The following is a 13,211-nucleotide window of genomic DNA, read 5'->3' on the forward strand; positions in this document are numbered from 1 at the left end:
GGCTGTGGAGCGAGAGGGCGGTATGGGTGGTGGGCCCTTACGCCTCCGGCCTCCTCCAGGTTCACTTCCAGAAGGAGTGCGGCCAGGACAACATATGCGACAGCAACTTGCAGATGCAGGCGGCCTTCGTGTCGGAGCTGGGGCAGCCTCTGAGCAGGTGCGGTCCAGGCCGCGCAGAACGGCCAAGGGCGGGGCGGGGCTTCATTGGGTAACTGAAGATGAGGGGCGGGGCCCTTTAGGTCAGAGATCAGAGGGACCCCGGAAGATCTGAGGGGAGGGGCCTCAGGGAAAGGCGGGGCTTTAATTGACCTTGGGGATGCTCAGGCTGGCCTTCACCGGCCAGGAAAGGGGCTTTCTTCTCCGGGGGAGGCTAGAGGGCCGGGCCTTGCTGTCCCGAGAAGGGGGCTTTCCTCACCAGCGGGCCTGGGGGGCGGAGCCTAGTTGGCCTGGGGCGGGGCTCTGGGCTCACCCTGGTCTCCTTCCCGCCCCAGGCTGCACTACAGCAGAGACGTCCGGAAACTACACCTGAGCATCAACGTGACCAACACCCGGAGCAGGGAGCGGGCTGGGGAAGACGCCCACGAGGCGCTACTCACCCTGGAGGTGCCTCCCGCCCTGCTGCTGTCTTCAGTGCGCCCCGTGAGTGCCCTCCGCGGAGCAAAGAGCCCAACTGGGGCTCCGCCGAGCATTTGCATGCTTATATGCATGTCGTTTACATGTGTTCTTATTTGTCGTGTGTCCACCCTCCTTCCTCTGGGCTGGGCTTCCTCAGGTGCTTGCAGCGTCCCTAATGCTAGGGGAACCCGGTGCTCAAGCCTCTCCGGCATCAGACCCAGTGTCACAGGGAAGGGGCTGACCTGATTTGTCATCTTTCCTCAGGCTGGGACGTGCCAGGCCAATGAGACCATCGTCTGTGAGCTGGGGAACCCCTTCAAACGGAACCAGAGGGTGAGTGCTGGCCAGACCTTCCCAGCCCTGTGGGTCCCAGGCTGCTACTCTGATGAGCACCTTAACCTTGCTTCTGCCTGCCTGCTTCCCAGGCCTCCTTGAAGCAAAGAGCCAGGGTAGGACACAGGGAAATACAGGGGGGCAAGAGGAGAGACCCAGAGACTAAGAAAACTGGGGCCACTAGGGAGCTACACACAAAGCTAGAGCAGGTGGAGGTGAGGAAACTGGATTTTGCTGAGCACCTACTATGTGCCAGGCCCTGAGTCCAACACTTGGCACTTTTTTTATGCTGTAATTCTCACAACCTTCTGAGGAGGTACATACTGTTTTATAGAAAGAAAATACAGGCTTAGAAAGTACAGTATCTTGCTGAAAGTCTTGTAGCTTGAAAGCATCGGAGATGTCATTGACAGAGAAGAAGGGGAAAGGGAGGCAGGATGAGGCTAGCAAGGCGGAAGAGTGGACACAGGTGGCCAGGTGGAGACCCCTTGCTCACAACGGCGGGAGGGGGGGAGGAGGCGGCCAGAGACCCAACTCCCTAGGGCAGGGTTCAGTCCCTCTGTCCCCCGTGGCATTGCTCCTGCCCGGCCCCAAGTGCCCCTCTTTGCCTTCCCGGCCCTCGTGGCAGATGGAGCTGCTCATCACGTTCGAGGTCATCGGAGTGACTCTGCACACGAGGGAACTCCAGGCGCAGCTACAGCTCTCCACGTGAGTGACCTTGAGACCAGTCTGTAGTCTGTGTCAGGAGTGAGGCGCCCTGGGGCCTCCTCCTGCCCCAGCCTCAGCCGACACATCTCCCCTACCCGCTGCGTTCCCTCCCCAGGTCAAGTCACCAGGACAACCTGTGGCCCATGACCCTGACCCTGCTGGTGGACTACACGCTCCAGGCCTCACTCAGCATGTGGGTACCACGCCTGCCCCAGCCGGCTGTGCCTGGGCTGGGGCTTCTGTGTCCTGAATGTGGCTCCCAAGGTCCTCGGACACACCTCTCTCGACCTGGTGTCCTCAGGCCTCTACTTCCCCTGGGTCATCCCTTCCTTTAACAACAACAATCACTATTACTATTATTAGTATTAGTATTAGTATTAGTATTAGTATTAGTATTAGTCTCCTTGCAAGGCAGGTAGCAGTGGAGGAATCAGCAACCCTGGGGCTAAGGTGTTGGTGTGGGCCTACCATTTCATGAGAGCTCATTGTGCTAGGAATTTTATATACATCAGCTCACTGACTTCCCACAACAACCCCGTGATATAGCAGGTGTTATTAACTCCATTTCACAGATGAGGAAACTGAGGTTCTGAGAGCATAAATCACTCGCTTGAGGCATAACTAGCAGACAGCTAGTAAATGCCAAGCAGGGATTTTTCTCAGGTCTGCCTGATGTTAGAGGAGCTGTAGTTCACCTTCCTCGGTGCCCAGCCCCTCTGCCAGGGCCCCTCCCACCCCCTCACTCCAGCGTCTTTCTTACCCTTAGGGTGAGTCACCGGCTACAAAGCTTCTTTGGGGGAACAGTGATGGGCGAGTCTGGCATGAAAACTGTGGAGGATGTGGGAAGCCCCCTCAAGTATGAGTTCCAGGTAAGGGGGCCACTGGGACCCTGGGTGGGGACTGCTGGGAAGTGTGGGGGGGGATGGGTCTGGGGTCTGAGGGTGTGAGGGTTGGGATGGGTGAGATGGAGGTGGTCTTCCAGGAGGCGGTGGCCATGACACCCCTTGTGCCCACAGGTGGGCCCAATGGGGGAAGGGCTGGCAGCCCTGGGGACCCTGGTCCTAGGGCTGGAGTGGCCCTACGAAGTCATCAATGGCAAGTGGCTGCTGTACCCTACAGAGATCACCGTCCACGGCAATGGGTCCTGGCCCTGCCGACCACCTGGGGACCTTGTCAACCCTCTGAATCTCACTCTCTCGGTAAGGACACCATCTCTCTCGGGGATCTTTCATTTACATCTCATTTGCATTGCACCTCATTTGCATGCTGCAGGGAGGAAGGCCGGCGTCTTGCCCTCCCTCTCCTCATACCCCTTTAGGAGCCTACCTTTCCCCCTTCCCTCCCCCCCTACTCTGCTCCCACCCCTTTCTCCTAGCCGACCCCTTCTTCCCTCTTCAGGTCCCTGGGGACAGGCCGCCATCTCCACAGCGCAGGCGACGACAGCTGGACCCTGGGGGAGGCCAGGGTCCCCCGCCAGTCACTCTGGCTGCTGCCAAGAAAGCTAAGTCTGAGACCCAACTGGTGAGTGGCCAGGGCAAGGTTGGAAGGGACCATCCCCACGCATCAGAGCCTATGTGGGCACGAGGGGGCACTGAAGCAAGGCTGATGGGTGCTAGTCACCAGGAGCCCCCAGTCTGATGAGGTGATGTGACCCCGTGGCTTGCGGAGCCCCTAGTCGGAGGGAGGAGACTCATCTCCTGCCTTAGTGGTTATCCTACTCTCCTTGCCGCCAACTCAGCGGGCCAAAGGAAGAGACACTGGCCGTATTCCTGAGAGCCCCATCCTGTTGAGGGTGACATAGCGGCTTAAAGCCTTGGACATGAGGACTGGGGAATGGGGAGAGACAGGATGAATGGCAAGGGAGGGGGGGCGGTTGGGCAGGGAGATGTGGGTGGTGCGGGGCGCCCTCTGCTGGAAGGGAGAGAGGAACAGGCCTGGGAAGCACGTTGAGGACTAGCTGGGGGAACGTAGGGGGTGGTGTCCCAGGTGGCAGGTGCTGGCGTGAACAAAGGCTCAGTGTGGGAGGGGCTGAGAAGGGGGTGTTGGGTGTTGGGCTCCATTTGTATACAAAGGGATCGGACTTCATGTGGAGGCCCAGACCATCTCAAGTCCTGTATTCCCTGCCCACCTCAGAGCTGTGGCAGTGACCGCACCCGCTGTGTGTGGCTGGAGTGCCTCATTCCCGATAGCCCCGTCATCACCAATGTGACGGTGCAGGCACGAGTGTGGAACAGCACCTTCATCGAGGTCAGTGCCTGGATCTGGAGGTCACTGCCCCCTACCAGGGTGGGGAGAGCATCAGGGAGAGGGTGAGGCCAGGGTCCCAACAAGGCCTTAGGTGCACATGCGTGCCTGTGCGTGCGTGCGTGCGTCAGTGACAGCATCCTATTTAACATGCGGCGAATGGGACACCTGTCACTGTATGCCTGTCAGCGTTAGTTCGTGTGTCTGCCTGTGGACATGACCTAATGTCCGTCTCCAGCCAAAACGACCTTCTCTCGTGTGTCCGTCATTCTGTTTGGTGTGTGTGTGTGTTGCTTTCCCACGTCCACGCCTTTGCTGTGCTGGTCCTTCCCCCTCTGTTGTCACGGCGTGAAAACTCCTCTTCGGCCCTCAGGCTCTCCCCAGATGCTTCACCACCAGTGAGGTCTTCTCTGACTTTTCCAGCTGCAAACGCTCTCCCTGGACACCCACAGAACTTTTTTTTTTCTTTTATGTTTATTTATTTCTTTTGAGAGCGAGAGAGCGTGGGGGAGGGGCGGGGGGCGGGGACAGAAATCCCAAGCAGGCTCTGCGCTGTCAGCACAGAACCCGAGTCAGGGCTCCAACTCACAAGCCGTGAGATCGTGACCCGAGCCGAAATCGGTAACCGACCGAGCCACCCAGACACCCCCTACCCACAGAACTTTCTCAGAAGCTGCACATGCCACTGGTCACGTTGTACTCTAGGTTACAGTTACTCCTGTACCGGCCTCCTCAGGCCACCTAGACCATGTTTTTCTGTAAACGACTGGATTATGAATCTTTTCAGCTTTTGTGGGGCAGACGGTTTCTGCGGTAACTATTCAATTCTGCCATTGTAGCACAAGCTGCCATAAACAATATCTAAACGGATGGGCATGGCTGTGTCTCAAAAATATTTTATTTACAAAAGCAAGTGATGGGCCAGATTTAGCCCAGAGACCTGACCTGGACTGTGACCTTCCTTGTCTCTGCTGTCTGTAGCATCCGGCATAGGACCTGAGGCAGAAATGAATGGGTGAGGGGCGCGTGGGTGGCTGAGTCAGTTAAGCGTCTGACTTCAGCGCACAGTCTGTGGGTTCGAGCCCCGTGTCAGGCTTGTGCTGACAGCTCAGAGCCTGGAGCCTGCTTCGGATTCTGTGTCTCCCTCTCTCTCTGTTCCTCCCCTGCTTGTGCTCTCTCTCTGCCTCTCAAAACTAAATAAAAAAAACCTTTAAAAAATTAAAAAAAAAAAAAAGAAATGAATAGGTGATGTGCATTTGTGTGGAGACGCCTGGCTCTCAGGTCCCTTGGGTGCCTCTTAAAGATGCTGTGTCGGGGGAGGGTACCCTGGTGGGGGGGGGGTGCTCGGGGTCAAGAGGGAGGCTCAGAGGGGCTTCAGCTGCTTCTTTTAATGCATCCCTCCCCCTCCTCCTGCTTCCAGGATTACAGAGACTTTGACAGGGTCAGGGTAAGCAGCTGGGCTACCCTGTTCCTCCGAACCAGCATCCCGGCCATCAGCATGGAGAACAAGACCGTGTGGGTGAGTGAGCGTTTTGGGGAGCAGGGGTACCTGGCCAGGGCAGGGGAGCACAGCGCGTCTTCTCTTCAGCTGTGTGGTTCTGAGTCGTGGCAGCACCTGGGAATCCTCTGGAGGGCCCCTGGGGTCTGGACTGCACCCCTAAGCAATGAAATCAGAGTCTGTGGGGGTGGGGACCCCGTTTGGGTATGTTTAAAAGGCCCCTCAGGGATTCTAATGCGCAACCAGGGTTGAGAACCCTTGCCTGAGCTTACTGGACCTGCACAGCTTCTCTGGGGAGACCTGCCATCCCCGTGGAGACTTGAGAACAAAGTTCTCCAGCTTGGTTCCGAGCTACATCGGGGAGGGGGAAAAAAAAAGGCAAAATTGTTAACAATTTGTTGTGAAAAGGATTTAGTGGAGGACATACACACGGGAGCTGTAGGGAGGGTTGGCTAAGTATATTATGGTGTATTTCCTAAAATAAATTAAGGTAGTGGGGGAAGGGCCAGAAAGACCGATGGAACAGAACAGAAATTTATGTTATTACGCAGACGGCACTTTTTTTTTTTTTTTAATTTTTTTTTTTCAACGTTTATTTATTTTTGGGACAGAGAGAGACAGAGCATGAACGGGGGAGGGGCAGAGAGAGAGGGAGACACAGAATCGGAAACAGGCTCCAGGCTCCGAGCCGTCAGCCCAGAGCCCGACGACGCGGGGCTCGAACTCCCCGACCGCGAGATCGTGACCTGGCTGAAGTCGGACGCTTAACCGACTGAGCCACCCAGGCGCCCCGATAGGTTGCTTTTAAAAATGTTTATAGCACATATGGTGAAGTGTTGGTATAGATGTATTTAAATTTTTTTTTTAATGTTTTTATTTATTTTAGAGAGAGAAAGGCAGAACGTGAGCAGGGGGAGGGCAGAGAGAGGGGGAGACACAGAATCCAAAGCAGGCTCCAGGCTCTGAGCTGTCAGCACAGAGCCCGACGCGGGGCTGGAACTCACAAACCGTGAGACCATGACCTGAGTGGAAGTCGGACGCTTAACCGACTGAGCCGCCCAGGCGCCCAGTTTTTAATATGTAAAGGTAAATAGGGCAGCGTAGAGATAAATGGACAGTGTACAGGGTGAACTAGAAATAGTCACCTCAATAGTGAGGACATAAAAGTAATAGCAGCAAGATTTTTTTTTTCTTCCTATCAGATTGGAAAAGATTAAAAAGAGTAACGCTGGCCATGCTGACGAGGTAGAAGGAAATGCTGTTGGTCAGGGTATAAATTGATGGATTCTTTTTGGAAACGCATTTGTCAATATCTATTAGAGTGTAAAATGCACACTGCTTTCGAGGCAGCACATGATACTACGTCTTAAAGAGCTAACAGGATGAATAGGCGAATGTAAATATACGAGGATATTTTAAAGCGTTGTTTATGGTGGCACGAAATTGGAAACAGTCTGCATGTCTTTCGCTAGGATGTTGGTTCAATAAATTGTGGTGCATTTTCTAGAATGACTATGCAGTCCTCAGAAGAGATGAGGTTGATCTTTATTAATTGACATCACAAAATGATGATAATAAAACCAAAAGAGGAAGCAGGTCGCAGAAGAGTGTGCAGCACACAGAGACCCCATTTCTGTGGGAGAAAAAAGTGTGTATGTTCAACATATGTATTAAAAAATACGGAAAGAGGTTCACTGAAATGTTGAGGAGAGTTATTTCTAGGAAGTAAGATTACTGGGAACCTTTCGTTTTCTTTATATCATCTGTATTTAAGGTTTTTTTTAAAATTTTTTTTTAACGTTTTATTTATTTTTGAGACAGAGAGAGACAGAGCATGAATGGGGGAGGGGCAGAGAGAGAGGGAGACGCAGAATCGGAAGCAGGCTCCAGGCTCTGAGCCATCAGCCCAGAGACTGACGCGGGGCTTGAACTCACGGACCGCGAGATCGTGACCTGAGCTGAAGTCAGATGCTTAACCGACTGAGCCACCCAGGCACTCCTGTATTTAAGTTTTTTTAATGTTTATTTATTTTTGAGAGAGAGAGAGACAGAGACAGAGAGAGTGCAAGCGAGGGAGGGGCAGAGAGAGAGGGAGACATAGAGTCTGAAGCAGGCTCCAGGTTCCAGCTGTCAGCACAGAGCCTGACACGGGTTTCGAACCCCTTAACTGTGAGATCATAACCTGAGCCGAAGTCGACGCGTAACTGCCATTAGTTGCCCCATGATTATTTCTTTAGAAATTATTTTGATTATTTTTTGTTTAAATACAGATGATGGGTGCCTGGGTGGCTCAGTCGGTTAAGCGTCCAACTTCAGCTCAGGTCATAATCTCATGGTTCCTGGGTTCGAGCCGCGTTGGGCTCTGTGCTGACAGCTGGAGTCTGGAGCCTGCTTCCGATTCTGCCTCTCCCTCTCTCTCTGTCCCTCCGCCGCCTGCACTCTGTCTCTTTTTCTCTCTTTCTCTCAAAAATAAAGAAACATTTAAAGAAATACGTATTTTAATTTTTTTTAACGTTTATTCATTTTTGAGAGACAGAGACAGAGCTCAAGCAAGGGAGGGGCAGAGAGAGAGGGAGACACAGAATCGGAGGCACGCTCCAGGCTCTGAGCTGTCAGCACAGAGCGTGATGCGGGACTCGAACCCACCAATTGCAATATCATGACCTGAGCCAAAGTCAGACCCTTAAGCGACTGAGCCACTCAGGTGCCCCAAGAAATATATTGAAAAAAAAAAAAAGAAAGAATGATATATAGTCGTAGTCAGAAAAAAATTTTCTCTATTTAAATATATATACATTATGTATATAAATAAGTAATGTAATATAAATATATAAATATAAATGTATAAAAATATATATACATTATGTAATATAATTTTATAATATAATACCATATATAACATTTATATGCTATGTATGGTATATTATATTACAATGTTATGTATTATATATCATATATAATGTTATATATAATTATAACAATATTGTATAATATATTTTATAATATATACTTTACATTGTATATAATATAATGTATGATTATATAACGTTGTAATATATGTAATATAATTTTATATTATAATATACATACACATTGTAGGGGAAGAAATATGGTGCTATAAGCTCTGCATTCTTTATTTTTTTGTAAATATTTGTGGAGTGCTTGTTACGTATCCGGCAAACACATTTAATCTTTCCCAGTAACCTTTGAAGTAGGTATCATTCTCAGAGTCTCCATTTTACAGAGAGAGGTTAAGTAACTCTCCCAAGGTCACACAGCTAAGGAATAGCACACGTGGGACTTGAACCCAGGTAGTCTAGTTCCAGAACCCATGCTCTTGGCCGCTCTGCCGTCCTGTGAGGTAGGCATGATGATCTCCCTATTAGAGAGCATGAAATGTACATTCCAAGGGGAGGAATTACTTGTCCAAGGCCACACACACAGCTCATCCAGGATGGGGCTGGGGCTCAAGCCGGGATGGGTAGGTTACAAACCCAGATTCCAGGCTGCCTCCCAGATCTGACGCTGGTCCTTTGCTGCCGGTCTGCACCTAGGGAAAACCAGAGAGAATGGAGGCCTCTGCCGCCGTCAGTGGGCGGGCAGGGGCTTTCTCTGGTCCCGGAGTGCCCCCTGCTGGTAGCAGGTCAAACAGCAGGGTCCTGGACCCGGCATGGGGCCCCAGGGGGCAGACACAGGGCTGAGCCTCTTCCCACGCTCGCTCGCCAGTTCTCCGTGGACATTGACTCTGAGCTGGTGGAGGACCTGCCAGCGGAGATCGAGCTATGGCTGGTGCTTGTGGCCGTGAGTGCCGGGCTGCTGCTTCTGGGGCTGATCATCCTCTTGCTCTGGAAGGTGAGGACCCCAGACCACCACTGGGACTTCCACTCTGGGACCTCCCGCCAGCAGACCCTCGCCAGCCCTCCCTTCACCCCATTCCTCACGTCTCCCCCACCCTTCCCCCATGTCATCCCCACCTTTCTCCCCAGCTGCCAGTCGCACCCCCTGTCCCATCCTGACCTCACTCACCAGGATATTCCTGCCTGGCTAATGGGGGGGGACCTGCAAGCTGGAAAGGAGAAGCCAGGAAGCTCTGGTTTCCGGCCACACCACCAAGCTGGGGCTGGGGCCGGGGGCCTAGGCATCCGGGCTCCGCAGCCCTAAGCCCCCGCCCATGAGTGCTGCTGGCAAGGACCCCCCAGCTCCCCCTGATGGCCCATCCCCACCTCCTCCCCTCCGCAGTGCGGCTTCTTCAAGCGAGCCCGCACTCGCGCCCTGTATGAAGCTAAGAGGCAGAAGGCGGAAATGAAGAGCCAGCCGTCAGAGACAGAGAGGCTGACCGACGACTACTGAGGGGGGCAGTCCCCCGCCCCCCGGCCCACCCGGGTAACGCGGCCTCCGGGCCCTCTTCCCTGAGCCTCGCAGCTGGCCGGGGCCTCTGACTCTGTCCTATCCGCTCCTCCTCCCCATGGGCCCTCTCTACACTTCACTCTGTCCCCAGCGCCACCCCTAAAAGCAGGCCACTGGTCTCCCTCCACTCCCTGGGAGAGCTCAACGTGTCTTCTCACTGCCTCCCCTGAAGACTTGGGGTCCCAAGAGGGGGCCGTAAAATGCTCCCCGTGCCCCTTGGCTTTCTGGGAAAGCTTTCTTGGAAAAGGAGCAAGGCCAAGGCAAGGCCCCATCTCTAGGCCACACAGCAAACTTCCAGAGTGAGTCTACACCTCCTGAGAAGGACGGGACTAGTAGAGTCCTCCTGGAACTAGTACTTTTCCTCCTTGGAGCCCCCCCCCCGCCCCCAGGTGACAAACTGGCCCCACCCCCACCCCAACGGCATGGTCAGGGGAGACCACCACCCATCCTGGCCCTCTCATCAACAATCTCAGTGCCCCGCCTCTGTCTCCATCTGCCTCCCTTCTCCTCTCTGCCCTCCTCAGCTCCTCCTTCCTCTGGGGCGTGGGGTGGGCAACCTCGCCCTCCCTGTCGCGGTGCAGGGAGATGGCATGTGTTTGGGTCAGGGGGTCCCGGCTTTGAGGGCCTCTGGGTGGGGGGAGGAAGCGGCTGGGCACAACTTCCTGCGGCCCGGATTGCTGGATCGCTGATACCCTTCCTCTTCTCCACCCCCCACCCCAATGCAGTGCGACTTCTTTAAGCGGACCCGCTATTACCGGATCATGCCCAAGTACCACGCGGTGCGGATCCGGGAGGAGGAGCGCTATCCGCCTCCAGGGAGCACCGTACCTACCAAGAAGCACTGGGTCACCAGCTGGCAGAGTCGGGACCGATACTACTGATGTCCTCCCCGATCCCACCCCTGCTCCCCTGGTGACCCCTTCTATTTATCATAAGTTATGCCCCGGACGGTCCACAGGGGCCACTGCCTTTGGCTGGCAGCAGCAGATTCAGGCACACGCACCTCTTCGAGCACGCGCGTGGGCTATCCGGCCACGGGCTCCCCGCAGGAGGGCCGGGGTCGCGGGCCCTCCAGTGCTCACCGCAGCCCTGGGCCCTGGACACACGCGGGCCCCCCTGCTTGTGGCCTGTGCTTGTGCCCCACGGCTGGCGCGTGGACATGCGTGGCCCTGCCTCTGCCTGTGCCAAAACCAAGCCAAAGGGCCTCCACCAGAGCCAGGAGGAAAATGCCCCCGCTGTGGTGACACCTCCCCCATGCACACTGGACCCATCTTGAGCCATAGTCACTGGATTGACTCTGCTATTAAGTCTAAAACTACTGACAAGGAACGGCGCGCCGGGCCCCCAGCTCCCGGCACCCATGCCAGAGGGCGCGGGGGCCTGCCTCAGGTTGCCCACCGTGGCGTTTGGAGGACTGGGCGTGCTCAGACCCAAGAGCAGAGTGAGCTAGAAGGAAGGCCCCCGAGATGGCTTTCCTTCACGGACCTCTGTGAAGCCTCTCTCCTCGGCCACGGCCCGCACTGGCAAGGAGAGCAGTCTGGAGGAACAAAGATGGGCAAAAGCCGCTGGCCAGCTCGACACGTGGCGGCGGGACTGCCCTGGGAACTCAGTGGAACGCTCAGCAGAGGAGGGGACCAGTCCTGGGCCAAGGAGATGTTGGACGTAGAGAGGAGATACCACTTCTTACCCACCACTACCGCGCAGGCCTCTGAAGGCCTGGAGAGACCATCTCCCCCCCCCCCACCCCCCCGCAACACACGCAAGATCACAGAGGGAGCGACACTTGAATGTAGAACAGGGAGGGAGCCCTGGCCCTGCCCCCTGGGCAGAACGTCTTCTGCCCTCACTGACCATGGGGAGGGGACCTAGAAGGAGAGTTCTTGGCTGTCCTTGGCTTTCTCAGAGCCAACCTAGCTCTGCCTCCTCCCCCGTGGGTAGGTCCTGAGGCCCAGTCTAAAAGTTGAGGCCGGTTCCAGGGAACCTCTCCTGACCCCCGCCTCTTGGCGGTTCCCTTTTCCAGTCCCTGTCCCCTTCCATGGTACTGTAGCGGGAGGCTCCCTCCCCCTCCTTGTGCCTTCTTTGTATATAGGCTTCTCAGGCGACCAATAAACAGCTCCCAGTTTTTATGCACTGCATCGGCCTCCATTCACCCCCACCCTGTACCAACCCCAGTTCGGTCTGTTGGATAGTGATGTCATCTAGCTGACCCCTGGGCGGACAAAGCCAGGTGCGGGGAGGGATCTTAGAGGTGGGGAGGGGGACATACCAGCCCCTGCTCTCAGTGATGTCCTGGTCTAAGGGATGGTCGTGGACATATAACTGAGATCCAGAACCTAAAGTCAGGGAGGGGACCTGAGTAGACTGGATAGAATCCCAAACGGCTTCTTGGTGCACAGTGTGCTGGCCCTGGGGAGGGAGGAGGGAGGGAGAGGTGGTGATGTGCAGGGTCCGGAAGACTGAAAAGACAGAAAGGTCCTAGTATCTATTGTGCAGACTCTGGGCAGGGGTACCTGCAGTCCTAGTCTTGTGGCCACTGCTCCAGGGCTGCTTCGGTACTGAGCCCCCTTGGCCCACATTATTGGGCCAAGCTCTCCCTAAGGCCCCCTTTCCATACGAGCCTAGGAGGACGGAGCTTTCCCCATGACTTCTTTGTCCTGAATTGTGGTTTGGGTCCTTCCGTCAATCGTCCTCAAAGCTATGGCCTTTGGAAGATTTCCCCGGAGGCTGAAAATTACTACTCAGTGAAGCCTAGAGGCAGATCCTCTATTCAGCCGCTCTGAGAGCCCACAAACCCAGGCTTTTCTCCCAGGACCCCCTGCTGATGTCTGTCTGGGTGTCTCCCAGCCTGCCTCACTGACTGCCCCTTTCTGGGCTGGGATTGCCCCTTTCCGGGATGATTGACGGTGGAAGCTCCACTTCCTCCAGGAAAACCCCAGCCACTACCCAAAGCTCTCAGAACCAATAATAATCGGAACCCCCCCGTTCATTTTTCAAAACCTGGGTTATTTGCTCAGTCGGGAGTAACACCACGCGTGGGGTGGCAAAGTCCAGCTGCAGAGCTCAGTCCGGCTCACTCCTGTATTTTGCAGACACTTTCTACTTATGAAAAAAGGTGGGATCTAGGGATCTACGCTTTCCTCTGGCCACCTTCACAGGCTCAGCCCCCAGTCTCATATGTGTGTGTGTGTGTGTGTGTGTGTGTGTGTATGACAGACTGTTTATGCTTGGATGAGAACACAGTCTTTCTCTGTCTCTGTCTCTCTCTGTCTGTCTGTCTGTCTCTCTCTCTCTCTCTCTCACACACACACACACACACACACACACACACACACTGCAGTGTAAGTAGTCATTTTCAGGACTGGTGCTACACTTTTATGAAAGAAACATCATGGTAGAGAGGCGGCAA

The 13,211-nt window shown here is 54.6% G+C and overlaps 1 protein-coding gene across 1 annotated transcript in view; it reads left to right on the forward strand.

The window, feature by feature from the left end:
* Positions 1 to 11,931, forward strand: part of ITGA3 (integrin subunit alpha 3) — a 30,920-nt gene extending 18,989 nt beyond the window's left edge. Inside the window, exons 15-27 of the mRNA XM_047845740.1 lie at positions 60 to 157; positions 492 to 639; positions 880 to 948; positions 1,577 to 1,656; positions 1,772 to 1,849; positions 2,423 to 2,525; positions 2,673 to 2,855; positions 3,055 to 3,177; positions 3,790 to 3,903; positions 5,321 to 5,419; positions 9,125 to 9,250; positions 9,638 to 9,781; positions 10,531 to 11,931. Of these exons, the coding sequence (XP_047701696.1) occupies positions 60 to 157; positions 492 to 639; positions 880 to 948; positions 1,577 to 1,656; positions 1,772 to 1,849; positions 2,423 to 2,525; positions 2,673 to 2,855; positions 3,055 to 3,177; positions 3,790 to 3,903; positions 5,321 to 5,419; positions 9,125 to 9,250; positions 9,638 to 9,748 (1,332 nt within the window). The 3' untranslated portion in view covers positions 9,749 to 9,781; positions 10,531 to 11,931. The remainder of the gene's footprint in view (positions 1 to 59; positions 158 to 491; positions 640 to 879; positions 949 to 1,576; positions 1,657 to 1,771; positions 1,850 to 2,422; positions 2,526 to 2,672; positions 2,856 to 3,054; positions 3,178 to 3,789; positions 3,904 to 5,320; positions 5,420 to 9,124; positions 9,251 to 9,637; positions 9,782 to 10,530) is intronic.
* The last annotated feature ends 1,280 nt before the right edge of the window (positions 11,932 to 13,211 follow it).

Source organism: Prionailurus viverrinus, unplaced genomic scaffold (assembly GCF_022837055.1).
Source record: "Prionailurus viverrinus isolate Anna unplaced genomic scaffold, UM_Priviv_1.0 scaffold_35, whole genome shotgun sequence".
In the NCBI taxonomy this organism is placed as follows: Eukaryota; Metazoa; Chordata; class Mammalia; order Carnivora; family Felidae; genus Prionailurus; species Prionailurus viverrinus.